At 34.1% G+C, this 17,758-nt stretch overlaps 1 protein-coding gene across 6 annotated transcripts in view; it reads left to right on the top strand.

The window, feature by feature from the left end:
- LRP1B (LDL receptor related protein 1B) overlaps positions 1 to 17,758 on the top strand; it is a 1,876,014-nt gene that overhangs the window by 863,347 nt on the left and 994,909 nt on the right. For all 6 annotated transcript variants that reach the window (XM_073241389.1, XM_073241391.1, XM_073241392.1 and 3 more), the window contains exon 6: positions 12,735 to 12,992. In XM_073241389.1, the coding sequence (XP_073097490.1) occupies positions 12,735 to 12,992 (258 nt within the window). The remainder of the gene's footprint in view (positions 1 to 12,734; positions 12,993 to 17,758) is intronic.

Genomic DNA, 17,758 nt, shown 5'->3' with positions numbered 1-17,758 from the left:
CCACTTGCTGGAAGGCAGGGACTTTAACCAGCATCTAATTCTGTGGAACCTGTAGAACTTTACTGATTGCTCTAAAGCAGTAGCAGAATAAAGTAGACTAAATAAATAATTTTAGGCTCATCAGTTTAGTGACATGACATTAAATGATACTGTGGGAGAGACAGTGTGTGCTTCCTTGCTATGAGACAACTTAGAGCAGTGAGAGAAGAGAGCCCATTAAATAGCTTTGCAATTCTATTACAGTTTATACTTTGCCATTCTACTCATTGGGGAGGGGGAGACTCATTAAACAAGGAACTCTTATTTGTAAGAAATACAAATCATAATCCCTGTATAATCCATGAAATCACACCTCTGGACTATGTTAGGGAATGTTTTCATACTCATTTTCTTTGCTACAATTCTTAAGGAAGAAAAAAAGAATGAAACAAAGTATGACTCCCTATGGCTTCTACTGGCTAACCTCTAATTTTATAATCATCTACTAATACATAGTTTAAAACTTTCTTTTGTAAGGTGGTAAAATCACCCATGGTTTTCTGCCAGGGTGGGTTCTGATTGTGGGGAGAATAGGAGTTGCCTGTGTTGAAAGGGAAGAGTTCCTGCTTAGATTATCAGTCTTATCAACCACTCATAATGTGTGAAATTAAGTTCATAAAATATAATTGCGTTGTTTTTCTTTTTTCTTTTTTAAACATCCCATATTAAAATGTAAGTGTTCATAAGAAAGGTTAAGAAAGTGTTAAGTCTTAGTAACCTTGATAACTTAGGAAACGAGTGGATCAGATCTGTTTCTGTATACCATCTGGCTGAGAATGGCTTCCTACAGAATGATCTGTGATTATGCCTTGCTTGACATGTAAAGATTCATTATTCATGATTTTTATGTAGTCCAAAAATCTAGTTCCTGCAAAGTTGGTCATTTCATTGAGGTATAATTGTGAACAGCACTTGATGACATGATGGTATATGAGGAGCTCTGAGTTGGGAATTAGTCTAGTGGACTAGCACCAGCATAGTAACCTAGCTGTGCTGTTCTCTACTTAGTCATTTGTGCATGGAGGAAACTGTGTAAGTGGTAAATGGCAGAGAAATAGTGTAGTGCTTGGAATGGAGGATGTGCTTGGTAAATGTTTGTTGGATGCTTTACGTGATTTTCTAAACATTCAGGAAGTAGAATAACGGTGCTGGGATGTTAAGGATCAAGAAAAAGAAAGTCAAAAGGTTAGAAGAGATTCCAAGGAAAATGAGATGTTTTGCAGTTTTATTCTGTTATGGAGGGCTCTGGCTGCTTTTGCTGTAGTATTGACATCAGAGTGGTTTAGGGAGCTCTGCATGCGTATCTCCATAAATGTGCCCTTTCCAAGACCATCCTCAGAAAACCGTACAATCCTAGCGTGCTTGCTGTGCAAATATAGCTGAAGGATGAATGAGCTACCCCAACTGCGTCAGTCAGCATTGCCTAAACCTACGTTTGATAGAAATAACTAGAGATTTCCCAGGCAGCATTTGAAAACCAGGCCTGGCCTTCGAAGATTTCCCAGCCTGTATCTTCACTGGCCATTCACTCAGTTGGAAATCACATTCCATGACAGAACAGGATCAGAATTTCTGGTGGAATTTTTATTACTCAAACATCACACTTTTTTTTTTTCTACCCAAACACTGTTAATGAGTATGTCAAGAGTAGAGGTATAAAACTTCTCATGAATATTCTATGTGTACTTTTTTTGCCTGTTTTTTTATTTTTTTATTTTTTTGCCGGAAGACATACTTTCACAGTCTTCCACATTTCTTGACATTATTCCAGCAACAAAGTTGCAAGATTGATAACAGGAAATAGAAGCATGGTGTCTTATGCATCATGACACCTTTGATTTACTCATAATCTAAGAAAACATCAGACATAGAAAAAATGAGTGTCTTACATTTTCTTTACTACTTAGCATCTTAACTGCAACCTAGCTGAGGGCTTCTTTGGGGTGTAAAGAATTATGTGACCACAAACGTGGACCCTAGATTCGACAATAAATTTTGTTTTTACAAATGACACAACATATCGATACAAATTTCTCTGATGCTGTTTCATTTTTTTCTAGAAGTTATTGAACTATTAATTAAATTCTCCACTTAGAATGTGTGATAGATCATATCTTGCTGTACAATTAACTCCCTGTTTTTGTCTTAAAATTGGACAAATATAGTGAAAAAATAAGTGAGGCAAATTTAAATTCAAAGAAACTACAAGTGATACAAATTTTAAGATCAGGAAAGAATATACATATGTATATAACTTTTCTCTTGTTTCATTTGGTAAAAGTAGATGTATATGGTTGTTGAAATCCTTAGGGAAAAAAAAAGCTTAAAACCTGAGAAATATAATTTCTTTTCCTTTCTAATAAGAAAAAAAAATTCTTTTTTTCAGAGAGCCTTCAAGGCATTGCCTGTATCGGGGGCTATTACCCAGGTAATAGCTGCAGTCCGAGACAGAGACTACCTCTTAGGTACTCTTTCTCCTGGGATTCACGCTTGCCTTTGAGTTTGATGGCTAGTATTCTGCATATTCTCCATGGTCAAACTGGTTAGAGTCATTTTAGTCCTGAGAAGAGATATCTGTTGTATTGATTCCATTTGCATATATATTTGAGCATTTCTTCTTAGTACTAGGACTCATCCAGCCTCCGTCTGTGCTTCCATGAAAGGTATTTTTTGCCACATTATTAGATAAATTATATCTACATGGCCTTTAGAAGTTTAGGACAACATACCATTAATAACCAGTAGAGTAGCTAGAAGTTTGGTATATAATCACTACTGAGTACTTCGAACTAATCTTTTTGATAGCAAAGTAGAAAATTATGATCTTTAAGTGTAGATTGTATTTATACCCTTTGGGAGCCCTGTCAGAAAACAGTAAAGTAGATTAAATGACCTTCCCCTTTTCTACCTCTAGATAATGAATTTTCAAACATCAACCTCCTTCTTACTATCCTAAGATGATGATCTTGTTTCATATTTACCTGAGAAAATGGGAAAATAAAAAAAGAGAACTTTCTAACCCTGAACTCTATTAAATCTGTCAATTTATCTAAACCTAGAACTAATGACTCCACCCTCCTCTTATTTAAATAAAGAACAAACAGATTTTGCTCCTACCTAAGGCAAATCCCTGCAGTTGTGCATCAATCACATCTTCTCTCACTTGTTCAAGAACTAGACTCATTTTGTTCAGTCTAATATAGTTATTTTCTTTATTCCTTGAATCATCAATATTTTATTTTTTTCCTGAATCATTCCCATCAGCACACAAGTGTGTTGTAAAGATGATAAGAAAGAACTTACTTTAAGCCAATATTTCTTTCCAGCTACCACTCTATTTTTCTTTTCCCTTTATAGAAAAACTCACAGAATGTGTAGTCTATTTCTCCACTTCCTTTCCTTTCCTTTTGAACCCACTTCAGTGGTTCTTACATTCTTATCTCTCATTTGTACCTCAGTTATCAAGGTTAGTAGTGACCTCCAGTTATCTAATCATTCAATTATCACTTTAGCACACTACTAACTGATCCTTGTCTACTACTTGAATCCTTTCTGTTTTAAACTAGCACATTCTTGAGAGTTTCCTTTTTATCTTACTGGACGTTTTATCTCAGTTATTTTGCTACATTATCATATTGCCAGTATTTTTGGCATTAACCAGTGTTCTGTCCTTTGTATAGGTCTTTATCGATTTTCTAAGTATTCTCATCCTACATCATGACTGTAAAAACACACCCTGTTCCATAGTTTTGTAAAATATCTAGAGGCTAAGACTGGAAAATTTTTTTCACCTGCCCAGAATTCTCTGTTTGAACACCATACTCATGTAGGTAATGGGACCTAAGTCAGTATCTCCATTTGGAAATTTAATAGAAATACCAAATTCTATATATCCCAAACCTTTGATTCTCTTCCTTAATATTATTTCTCCAAGGTTGCCCATCTTGGTAAATGTCACCCCCAGTCATTCAGCTGTTCAAGCCAAAACACTGGACTTATCCTTGACTACATTCTTTCTCTCAAACCCTTTGTTTCAAACTTTTAACCATATTCTAAATTGGGCTACTGTCTTTAAGGAGCAGCCTGCATCCCAATTACTACCATTGCTTTACCTTTCTTCATAGAATTTATCACTGCCAAATAATATTAAATAGAATTTGTTTACTTGCTTGTTGTCTGTTTCACCCACTGAAATGTAAGCTCTATGAAAACAGGTATTTTATTAGTTTTGTTAAATGCTATATCACTAGCATCTAGAGCAGTGCCTGGTGGAAGCTAGCCATGCTCAATAAATATTTGTTAAATGAATAAATAAATATGCAAATACTGAGGGAATATTTTCTTTTTAAGAGACAAATTTAATGTGGCTTTTTAAAAGATCCATGCATTCAACAGGAGCTGTTTTATGAATAAGAGTTATTTAAAGGCAATTTTTGAATGAGCCAATATCTATTACCTTTTAAACTCAGTTATTACCAATTTATAACTTACACATGTCTGAACTGGTAAAAAGAAATTGTGTTTCTAAAGTCTTTCCTGCTTGCTACTATTAGAAAGATGACTAAGAGATTCAAAAGTATCATTGGCTATTTCTTAGTAAGTCTTGTGAATTGACCATTCCTAGACTGTCTTCTATTTCTAATATTCTTTCAATAATTTAAAATTTGAATGACTGATACTCTGGAATTTTGAGATTTACTAATGTAGCTTTTCAGTGGTTACCAGTTAAATTTCTTTAATTTCCTGCATTATTTAGTCAAATTCATTTTGATTATCAAAATAAACTATCATTCTTACATTTAAAAATTCAATAAAATATCTGTGAAAATATCATAGGGTCCATATTCAAACACTTCTCTGTCATTCATTGATTGAACACTTACCATTTGCAAAGGAAGGCCTCCCAGATATTAAGGGAAATACTTCCTTGATCTAGCAGACCAGTTCTTTAAGAAACAGAGGAATTGTGGGAGCTGCTAATTTGTGAAATGAGAATCTTTTTTTGTGTATGTGTGTGGTATGACATAATTGACTTTAATTGTTTTTGTAAAATGATCCTTATTCCTGAGAAGCAACGTATTTCATTGCTTTTTAATCATCACATTTCAATTTGAAATATCCTCTAAAGGAAGGTACCAGTATTTTATTAGTAAGGTTCTAAATAACAAAAAACATTAAATTGTTTTAAGGTCTGTGGCTGTCTTGCCAATGAGTTTCAGCCCTGGACAAGTTCACGATGGATATAATGAGACCGAAAAATGAGAATGAAATGTTCTTGGGCTGAAAGGGCTTATACCCCACTTTACTCCCATGATGGCAGGTCAATCACTAGAATCCTGTCCATTCAGAGTGAGTCGGCCTGCAGCAAGCCTGTCTCTGCCTCTGGGCCTCTCTGTCTCCACAGCCATCTCAGTTTCTGTCCTCAGTGCTGCCACCACTCCACCCTCCACTCTCCTGCAGCCGTGCAGTGAGCACTGGGAGGAGCTCTTTATGTAGAGTCAGTAACAATGTATTGCCTGCACGTGTGTAGTGAGCGGGCGACCAGGGCAGGTGAGAACCTGGCCACAGGAACTTTTACTTTCTCCATAGGGGCTAATTCAGGTTGATCAGTAGTGCATCTGAGTGAGTTTTTACAATGCTGAAGACAAGATTACCAAATAAGGCACTGGACTAATGTGCCAATATGAACCTTGTCATCTTCTCTTAAAACTGACTCTACTTTATTTCCTGTTTCTCTTAATAACACCATCATTCTTCCCACTACACATATCAAAATTTCCACATTGTCTTTGACTCCATGTCCTTCATTGTCTACATAAAACAATCACCTCAGTTTAGGACTTCTGCTTCAATACACCAACCCATCTCTACTTAAGAACTCAAGACCACCTATTTTAGATTTTTATTACCTATTTCTGAGAAATTAAAATAGCATTTCTGTGTTCAGTAGTCCATGAATCCAATGCCTATATCCACAAGATTTAAAAAAATTTTTTAATAATGTTGAGTTACAGTTTTTATAATTAAGAATAAGTTAATACTTTTTCTGTTCACACATGTAGAACCTAATATGTTCTTAACCTCTGAGGATTCTCTGGAGCCTATATGTCTCCTAATAACATCTTCTTCCAATAGAAGTGTTAGTACACATGGTCATTGTTTCTGAACAAGAACAAAAATACTTTTTCCTTTTACCTCACTCCTTTTTAAACCTACTCCAGAATACCACCATCAAGGCAGTAAATAAGTATGTAATAACAGTGTGTAAAAAAGTGTGTAAATAAAACTTTTACATATTACCTTCCTATCTGAATGAATTATATTATACCACTATAAAAGCAAAAACAATTTAAAAAATTAAATGGAAAATTCAACCATCCCACTATATTTAGCCCACCATATAATATCCTGTGTATCATTTTCAACTTGACTTAAAGCAATTTTGATCATGTTATATTCTCTAAAATTTAAATTTGTTCCCCTTGCATCCCAAATTAAAAGCAAGTTTTTCATCTTGGCTTCCAATGGCAAGTGCATTCTTTCTTCAACCTACTTTCTCAGCTACTATAAGCTCTATGAGTTTGAATCCAGTTCTTTCCACTTAGTAGCAATATAATCTTAAGCAAGTTACCTAAACTCTATAGAACTTAGTTTTCTTATCTTTAAAATGTGGATAATATTAGCATCTAATTCACGGAAATGTGAGGAAACAATGATAAATCTGAAGCATGTAGTAGAGTGTCTGACTCCTAAAATACACTCAGAAAAGCTTAGCTATTATTATTATCATTATTAATTACCTCCACCACTCACACATGCTGTACCTGCCAGAAAATTGAAAACTAAGGTCAATATCTTCGCAACATCTTCTGGTCTATCCCATGTCATTGTTTTCATCGAATCTGTTTTTTCATCTCTGTATATCCAATTTCTATTCTTCCATTCAGGTAAGGCTGAGATCAAATTCCATCACTATTAAGGAACTTTTGCTTCTACTAAGCAGATATGTCTTAGTCCATCTGTGCTGCTATAACAAAATACCCTAGGCTGGGGGGTTTATACACAACGAAAATTTACTTCTCACAGTTCTAGAGGCTGGAAGTTTGAGATCAGGGTGCTGGCATGATCAGGTGAGGGCTCTCTTCTGGGCTGAAGAAATATTATATCCTCACGGGTGGAGGAGTCTAGGGAATCTCTCTAGATACTCTTTTACAAGACACTAATTCCATTCATGAGGGCTCCATGTTTATGACTTAATCACCTCCCCAACCCTCCTTCATTCCACCAATACCATGACCTTTGTGGGTTAGGATCTGACATAAGAATTTGAAGGACACAACATTCAGAGCATAGCAAGATATATCTAGCCCTTCTTTGAAATTTAATGTCATTCTATATCTTTTCTAAAATGTACCAAACCAGCTTATAGAACTTTGTATATATTATATAAATATTACCTTCATCTTTGCACTAGATTATATGTTTTTTGAAGGCAGACAATCTTTATAATCTCCTTCAGGTCCTAGTTGTATGTGTTAGGTCTAGAAATACTTAAAAATATAATAAATAAAGCATTTTCATCCAAGCAATAGTTCAGCATGAATACATTGTGACAATAAAAGATAGTGCTAAAGTAAACTATAACATAGTTATAGCAATATATATTCTTTTGCTTAGCCCTGTACTGTTTTTAATGCATTTCAATGTTTCCATATTGGTTTGCATTTTATTTTTTCTTTTATGAAATGTGATAAAATAGTTTCCTCTGATACATGGCACAATATGTCTTTTTTCTAAGTATCATTAATTTTAGTGGAAAGCTTTCCATTAAAAAATTAGCTGAGGAAAACAGAGAAATATATTTGGCCATATATGTTTTGATAATGAAAATATTTCAAACCAATATATTTTTTTCACTTATATGATATTAACTTTATCTACATTTTTAGTTTGGTTCAATTGACTTTAATTTATGATTTATTATTTGAATTATGTCCGTTCTCTCTTTTTTTAACTAGATAATTTCTTGCTAATATTTCATTTTCAACTTTTTATATTCTTTGAATAACTTTAGAAGTTAGTTTTTAATTTTAAAAAATTCACTTTAATTTTGTTTCACAGAGTACTAGTTCATTCCTATGGGGTTTGAATGATTTTTTTATTATACATTGTTAAAATTCTTGTTTTTCATTTCTAATTTCATCCTATGTTCCTTATTTCTAAAGATATTATGTAATTTGTATATGATAAATTAAAGTAAAAGTTTTCAAATTCCTCTCTCAATTACTTTAAGTTCTTTTTGGTTGAGAAACAACTTATTTGGGCCCTACAGATGACAGTGTTCTCTTTTGACACACTTTTAGTCTTATTTTGACTCTTCATATTAAGTACTTTACGTGCAAGTCATCATTTAATCTTATATCCAGTTGAACCTGGGATTCTTTCTTTTCTCTTTCATCTTTGACTCAACAAATACTGACGTGCATCTGTTCAACTTAATTCAGCTGGGTGATTGCTCACAATTACAGGATTGATTAAAGAAAATCAGAAATGTGTGTGTATATTATATATGTATATATATGTAGCTTTATCATATACATAAATATTTATTAGATTTATATTTATTTTTGTTTCTAAGGGTCTGAATCCATAATTCCAATCACTTAAAAGGAAAGTAGCTGAATTAGTATTCTTAGAATTGAATGGAAGAATATGAAGTTTAAATGAAACCTTAAAAATAAGTTTTATTCACTTTTAATATTCTTGACCATGAGAGGATAAGAATATGTTTGCATGGTTGTAGTGGCTTGAAATTTAAATAAGAATTTTCATGATCTAATCAAATGAGCTTTTCCATGTTTCCAATTTTCCTTTTAATTCACAATTTTCTAATCAGTCTTCAAAAATTGTGTCACTGATTAATATAGATGACAGGGAAAAAAATGACCTTCCAACCATGTGGAAAAAAAAATACATGTCTCTCTGAGAGAGAAAACAATCTTTTTTTTACTATTGACATATGGAGAGTGGTGAAGAGGATGAGGACAACTTTCCTCCTCTAGCATGAATCAATTGGCAGCCCTTTTGCAGAGGTTTATTTGACCTTTGTTCTCTAAGTTAGAATATTGACTGAGTGCTTTCTTCTGGTTCAATCTGCTCTGTGTGGAAAGTTAATATTTATTGCTTTCCACTAAGTGTTGATGTAGGTATTCCTTTGATTGAAGTCATTTAATGTGCTTTCCAACTGTTCCTTTGGGGAAAGTGTCCACTGCTTCTAAGAATGGAATCTGATAAGAGCATCACATTTATTTCTGCCAGTCTTTTATCCTCATTACCCAAGCTAATGGTGTTCTTCAGCTGGCAAGTGGAAACTTGAGGTAATGATGCACATTAGAGATCGGACCCAGTGCAGCTAGAGACAGATTACTTTCACCAGGCCTATGTCCCCATTCATTATGAAGTAGAAAAAAAGATTTATATCCTTAGCCCCTGAGGATTTTTGTAGGTTCTTGTGTTTCAATGGCTTCCCCCAACCCCAGCCTTTTGTTTTTTTGTCTAAAAAAGGAAACCACAGCTAAACATTAGCAGAGACATATGAGTATTACCTCAATAAAGCATATTACAAGTAATGTTATAAGTATCCTTCCTCCAGAATGTCATTCGGATTTTTAGTCTCCATTATTAATTCAAACCATGTCAGATTATGAAGCATCTGACTTTCTCTTTATAGGTACTCTGTTTATCTGATGCTTTAAAATTACTGGTTGATATGTTCTGTATTAAACCCAGTCAACCGATTCATTCAAAAAGCAGCTACAGAAATCAAATAGATTGATTAGTTGTGTCAAGTAAGCATTGCCTGTGTTGACCATTAATTCATTTTTATCTCAGTTTCTCAGGGGAATCTCGGTGCTTCTTCATATTCCAGCCTCTCTCCAAAGAATGTTTATGACATACTTAAATTTACTGGCTTGTAGCTAGTTAAGAAATTATTGTCTCCATCTGGACTTCTCATGAAGCTTGGCAAGAAGAAGCCTCCAGTACTGGTTCATTTCTGAATGAGAGGCGGTTTCACCAAAGGTCATTTCAGTTGTCAGATGAAGAGAGTAAACACTAATATAAACAGTATATCTTTGTTAACCTGATAACACAAACATCTATGACCCCTTCATAAAACCTGAGGAATCTATGACATAACAGGCTTCAGGAGGTCAACTAGGAGGAGCTAGGAGTGTGGAAAAGTAACCAAGTCTGGGTTACTAAATTACAGAATGCCAAGGCCAAGTATTACTTGGTTCAGGATGGCTTTAAGAAATTAGGAGAGAGGCAAACTAGCTAACCAAGCTCAGTGGGATCACTTGACAAGATTATGTTAGGCATAAATAATTCACAATTTTATTGATGCTGCAGAGAAAACTTTACTGTGGAAATAATCATAGCAATTGGGAAACTTCTCTTTTTGTTGGCTTACACTGGGCAGTCCAAGATAAATCTGTTTTTCTGTTGGATAGAAACTGTTGGGCTAATATAGTTTTATAATCTTTGGAAACTTTCGTTGTTTATTTTTGTTTTGTTGCTTTTATTAAGTCAAAACTTTTAGTATTTTTCTAAAGGCGAAGAAGAATCCTATGGCTTGATTAATAGAATTCCTTAGGGAATAAAAATTCAGCTACTCATACAAGGCCTTGGGATGCCATTTTAGAGTTGATGTTTTAAGCCTGTGATGAGACACCATAAATCATCTTCAGCGGAGGCCCCTCATCTCTGAAAGCAACACCGAAGAGCCTGCTATCCTTACTCCCCTCAGAAACGATGAAGACCATTAAATAACACTTTCATACCTTTAGACTCATTTTAATTTATTAGCTACAGTCTATGTACTTGCTCTTGTTCTGCCTTTACAATGCTCAGTGTCAGCTTCTTGAATGATCGAATGATGTTTATGAGATTTTCTGAGTAGCCGGTCTTTCTCTGGATTCCATTAATAGGCTAAGAAAACCAAATTATTTTGTAACATTTCATAGAACGTATCTAAAGTACTCTCTGCAAGAGTTACACATTTCCATTTCCTTTATTTAGGAAATGTGTGTTGAATGACCGACTGCTAGGGTTCCAGGCTTTCTCTAAACGTTACAGATACTTCAGCAGAGGCGGAACGATAATAACTCAGAAAGATAAATAAGATACATGCAATGTTTGGTGGTGATAAGTGAAAAATGAAGCAGGAAAGGCATATAGAGAGCATAGGGGTTGCGATTTTTACAAGATAAAGTGCTAAGAGAAGTCCTCACCAGAAAGGTGACATTCAAATAATAACCAAAAGGAGGTGAGCAAGTCAGCCTTTCTGATGTGTGGAAGATGATGATTCCAGAAGGAAGAACCCCTGAGATGGCAGCTTAGCTGTCTTGTTCAGGGAACAGTAAGGATAGTGTGTCTAGAGTGAGAACAAAGGTGAGAGTAGTAAGGAAATGAAGAAAAAGAGGTCAAATAGATAATGAAAATAAAAACCAGGTAGGGCTTTATATGCCCTTATAAAGGTTTGAACTTTTACTGATTGGAATGAGAGCCCTTTGAGGAACTGGGCAGAAAACTGATTTGATCTGCCTTGACATTTTAAAGGCAGCCCTAGCTATCCTGTTGAGATAGACAAAAGAGGAGGAGGGCATAGGAAGCAAAGGAACCAGTTAGAAAGCTATTGTAATTGTCTGGTTAAGAGATGATGGCCAATTGGAGCAGGACTGTAGTAGTAGTCGTAGTGGTGAACTTCCTGATGCATTTGACATCAGACTCAGAGATTTATTGACACACTGAATGTAGGCAGAAAAAAAGAGGAGTTGAAGGTTTCCAAATTTTTCCTATCCCCTAATTAGCACAAAAGCTACTTCTGAATATGATTGTTTATATTTAAGCCCTTTCAACGCTAATTTTACATGGTATTTTACTGTTACCTATAAATATTAAAAGTTATTGAAATTGTGGTCAATTAGTATATATTTATCAAAACCGTACCAAATCTAACACAAGGCATTGTTCAAAAACGTAGTGTTAAACAGGTTCCTTTTACCTCTAGAGTCTTATTTTCCAGACTATTGGGAAGGAATGTGGAAGGAAATGGCTCAGTAATCATAATCTAGTCACTAAGGGAATGTGTGATTGTTTGGCTCCTGGGGTCAGTCAAGTAGCCAATGAGGCTTAGGTTCCAGGTACTCTTTGTATGAGCCCATGCGCTTTGTGTGTTCCGCTCCAGAGAATCAATTTCTGGCCTTATACATCCACCTCAAAAAAGCATGCCCTTGCTCAGAAGGGAAGCCTGTAAAATATATGGAAAGGTCAGTCCAGATCCATCATCATTGCTAGGGAAATAACTAGCAGCGCTTCCTTTATTTACCAACAATGAAAGTAAATAACAGCATCCCACATTTAGACAACACATTATGACTAAGGAAATGAAGAATACAAATGCTCAGTGGACTGTTTTCCTATAAGAAGTGAACTGAAACACACACACAGTGAAGCATATATATGAATTATTAATAAATACTTTGTAAGCATTTTTTTGTTTTAAAGAGGCATTAAAACTACAGGAATAATTTTTCATAAGTAATATAAATATTTTTAAACAAATAAACAAAAACAAACAAAAAAAGTAACCTGACTGTCTTTTGCTAAACTTGCTTCCTTCTCTTTTATTCCAGAACCGACAGATAGGCCGCCTATGCTGTTAATTGCAAATTCTGAAACAATCGAGGTTTTCTATCTTAATGGAAGCAAAATGGCAACCCTGAGCTCAGTCAATGGAAATGAAATTCATACTCTGGATTTTATTTACAATGAAGATATGATTTGTTGGATTGAATCAAGAGAATCTTCAAATCGGCTCAAATGTATCCAGATAACAAAAACAGGAAGATTAACAGATGAATGGACAATCAATATTCTTCATTCCTTCCACAGTGAGTGTTTAAATGCATGTTATATGCCATCCTTTAAGGGTTTCATTTGCAGATCAGAGATGGGATTCTTAGATTTTCTAGCATTGTTTATGGTTATTAGAAAGCTATATATTCAAATATGTATTCACTTAAATAAATGCATTCACTTCATGTTTTGCATATACACAAATGCAAGTAGAAGCACTGTGTAAGTAGTAAATTGCAGAGTTAATTTTAATGCTTTCTTGAATACTTATTACAGTGTCACTTAGATAAGAATTGTTATTTTTCACTGAATAAGTCACAATGTTACAGCAAAAGTGGGATTTTAAAAAAAAGCAAGAATCTTAGATGATAATTATAACCTTATCAACTGTAGTGTTTATTGAAATCCCTTAAAAACTATGATGTTTATGTTATTTGGTAACACCTACCTGTGTTTGTAGACTTTTTCCCTAGCAAATCAGTCTTTATACATCTTCTTCAGAAAGAGTGATTTATGATTTTGATTGACATTGATTTCTCATGCCAGAAATTTACAAAGTAGTAACTGTCCTTTTCTTCCTGCATATTACCATAAACTGAAATCATATTGTTGCATGTGTGTGCACACACACACATACACACATACACATGTGTTCTCTCTTTCTTTCTTTCTCCTGCTCTCCACCCCTCCCACATAGAAGGATAAACATTAATTTGTGCTTGCCTGGGGAAACAGTATGCATGAGAATTTCAGATGTGTCTGTTTATTTTATGACTTAAAGGAAAAAAAACTTATTCTTAACTGTTAACATAGAAATTGGTAGAAAAATGACGATTAATATATAATCAAGTCAGAAAGGATAAAAAGAGAATGCTGTGATAGAATAGAATAAATGTAGTTTCGTATGTAGAATAATCGCATTTTATTGTTTTTAGTATACAGTTAAAGGGATTGGTTATTGATCTGTATTGAACAAGAAAATAATACAATGTAATGCTTGATAACTATGATTAGTTTAAATCATTGGCAAAAATTATGAAAAATGGAATGTAAATATATGAGTATACATACTTAAGGGAACAACTGATTAATGAATAGAACTGAAGATCATTTTAACATACATCAAACAATTGACAAAGCCATTTATTATGACAATAGGCCAAAATACCTCATGAAAGCAGTGGATACTGGCTATTTCAGGGACTCTATGGAGAAATAATAACTTATAATAAATAGTAAGTAACAGGTGCTAGTAGCACAAGAACTACCATGTGACTTGAGTATTTGAGACACATTAGCTTAGCTAGACATTGGAAATTGTTTGAACAAAAGGCTCTCGTTCCTGCTGTGTTAGTGAATACCTCAGCTGATCCAAATGTATTTATCGCCAGCAAATAGAATATGAGCAATTTAAATAGCTAGAGCATTCACTAAGCCGCCAGTTAAAATGATTTTCCAAGCTTGTTTAAGCAACTTTTTCTCTTTAATAGCTCTAATAATGGTAGTAATCCTTTCCTTAACAGGTATTTTTTAAATGCTTTTCTTTAGTAAACCTGGGGGTGGTCAAGCAACTGGACATTGAGATATTTATACAAAACTAATTTGTAACTTAGTTTGCATTTGATTTATGGAATAGTTCTTGACAAATCTAAAAAAATAAAGAGATTGACTTTTGTTAGGTAATTCACTGAAATGCTGAAGAGAACATTCATTTTCAACTGTAAAAAATAAAAGTAATAGAACTATTTTAATTAGAATAAAGCATTTTTGACCAAGTCAGATTTAAGCTGTGTAATTTCAGTCACTTTAGGAAAAGTGATTGAATGTGTGGAAATAATTTAATGATGGGAGTAGGACAGAGAGGTGTGAGCAGGGCTGGGCTCCTCTATGATTGCTTATAAGCCATATGTATTTTTATCACCATGTTGTAGAACAGCTGCCATTAATGTGATGGCTCTGCATTCACCATGACAATTTCTGAGTTGATAATGATGTTTGAATATTCTTTACATGAATAATTACATAAAAACTCTATTGTACTATATAAGTTAAAATGATGAACTGATGAGAATATGCCTAAATATGTCACTGTCCACTATTCCAGAGATCATGTCATTAGCTTCCCCTTCCCCATTATTTTTAGATGATTTTCTCTGAATATACCAGAAGAAAACATTGATTTTTTGAAAAAAATATATATAATTTTTCAAATGATTACTATGAGGAGAAAACTGAGTTATTTTACAGGCCAAACTGACTTGCATTTAAAAATTGCAAAATAAAATATTAATAAATATTTTATTGCAATATTAAAATTGTTATTGTATATCTCTTCTCTTTAGATAACCACCACATCTCTGTGGACTAAGCAGGAGAGATATAGCCTTCCTGTTTTATAACAGACAAAATTTTAATGACAGGATTCAGATGTGTTAAGCAATACTAAATGACTAAAAAGAAGGCAGAGATAGCATATCTCAAGTCTATGTTCTTTCTTTTATAATAGAAAGGCAAATACTGGTCTTTTCAAAGAATGTCCCAAATCTATCAAATAATAAGTATCCATAACTTAGTGAATTTGCTAAACGACCATATGCGGTAAGGGGACATTATTCCCCTTAGGCTGGAGGGAAAATTGAGACATGGAGAAACTAAGTAACAGCACGCAAGAATTGGCTACAGGTTTGAGTTGGGTCACACTTCACAGCTTTTCTAAATGCTACGGCCACGGTGGGCTTCAGCTTTTGTTTTTCACTTTAGTGAGCCAAAGGTTAGGTATACTAATGCTAGTAACAGTGGTTCCCAAAGACGGTCTCTAAATAGGAAAGAGGTGTAAGAATCGGGAAGGGAGGCGGACAAGTTGTGAGTTGTGGAAGGCTGCGTCATTTGAAAAGGCCCATCAGATGATTCTGACATGGCTGCCTTGAGAGGCCTCCCTTCAGCTTAAGAATCCTAAGCAATATTGTGAGGGAATGAACAATACTATTCTCAATAAACCATACTAACTGAAGAATACTGGGGGAAATGTGAAGACTATATTTCTTATCAAATCTTACTCTCATTTTTAAAGAAGCCTGATATTTATTATCAAGCATTTTTGCCTGAAAGTTGCAGACTGAAGAAAATTTTGAAAGTAGGTGTTTCATAAGCAAAATTGGTTCTCCAATTAAGTTTTCACAGAAAGCGCATTTGCAACAACTAATTATTTCTCAAAATTTTTCTTGCAGAGTGCTGTGGTAGGAACACCGATCCAAAACCAACAAAAATGATAAGATTCACAAAAGTAGTGAATTTCCAGCTATTTCCTCAAGATAAAATACACAGAATATTTTCTGTGTTAATCCCTTATTCAGGAACATTATTCAAGGCCATATTGTTCCCTGTCATGTGGACAGTACATACTTCCATTCTGTTTCTATATGTGATCTTTTAGCATTCTGCAAAATTTGAGTATCACTTGTAGGATTCTAATATGAACTTGGCCATATTGTCGTGACCCATTCATGAGCTTATCTCCAGCTGAGCAGAATATGGCTAGCCAAAACAAAAAATGACTGCTCCTTCATAGACTTTACTTCTGAATTATCCCCATTCACTCTCTTTTGTCTTTCCTTTCTGTTTTTTCATATTTCTGTCAGTCTTACCTCATTTTCCTTTTGAACCTCTGCTAGATCCATTAAATTAAATCCTTAGTTGGGTAATTTTTGGGTTCTGACACTATACCTCTGTCTTTTATCAATCATACTTCTTTCCCTTGAGTAACAATTCTTTAATAATCACATAATATTAATAAATAGCATTACTGAATGTTTATTTTGTACATTAAGAATTCTACAAATATGCCTCATTGCCTTCACAAAAATGATATGATATACATGTTGTTTATAATTGTCAGTTTTATAGATGTAAAGAATGAGTTGAATAAGTGAATTTTTTTAAGTTAATAAGAAACCATTACCTTTTGGTCTCAATAGATACTAAGCAATGCCTTTCTTACTTGTGAAATACACCCTATTTTCTTTAGGGCAGTCTAGAGATTTCATAGCTTTCACTGCTTTACAAGCATTCTCCTTCAAGGTAGGGCTGGACAAGAATGTCCAGGCTGTGTCCTTCTTACAAATATAAGCCTAATCTTGGGAGAAAATAATCTACCTATAACAGTTGAAATATTAGTTCCTAATGTGAGCTCATACCAAGTGTGCACTTTAGAAAATGATTTTGGAACTTCACAGCAACACCTTAACATTACATAATGTCACATGTGATATAGAGAGCAGCACAGAATCTTCGCATACCTTATTTATAAGGCATATACTTGAATATTGGATTTTTATGAACTTTCCTCTATGATTATTTTTCTCTACCTGATTGGTAAAAAAGTCATTCACATTGTTTTAAGTTGCCTTTTTATGATCACTGACAAGGTTGTGTGTGCCAGTGTGGACTTACATGTCCGTTTTGATCTCTATAATTCTTGTTAGAGTGATCATGATGCTCTATTACTTAAAACAAAAGTCATTTAGTAGCTTCCCATTTATCTCAGGATAAAATGAAACTTCATCTTCTGACTTTTCCATAGGCAGATGACCTACCTTCCCTCTCTGCACTCAAAAAAAACCCATGTTCTGCCTAAAAAATAGTACCTATAATTCCTTTATTGCACTTTGTTTTCTCACTTCCATTTATCTTTATATATGTTGCTTCTTCACCATGGAACATAGGCTCCCGTTTCCTATAACCAATAATCTCTTATTCATTCTTTAATATCTCACGTCCTTACCAAAAGTTTTCCAGTTGAGTT

This window comes from Manis javanica, chromosome 7 (assembly GCF_040802235.1).
Source record: "Manis javanica isolate MJ-LG chromosome 7, MJ_LKY, whole genome shotgun sequence".
In the NCBI taxonomy this organism is placed as follows: domain Eukaryota; kingdom Metazoa; phylum Chordata; class Mammalia; order Pholidota; family Manidae; genus Manis; species Manis javanica.
This window is presented reverse-complemented; position numbering and strand designations above follow the sequence as displayed.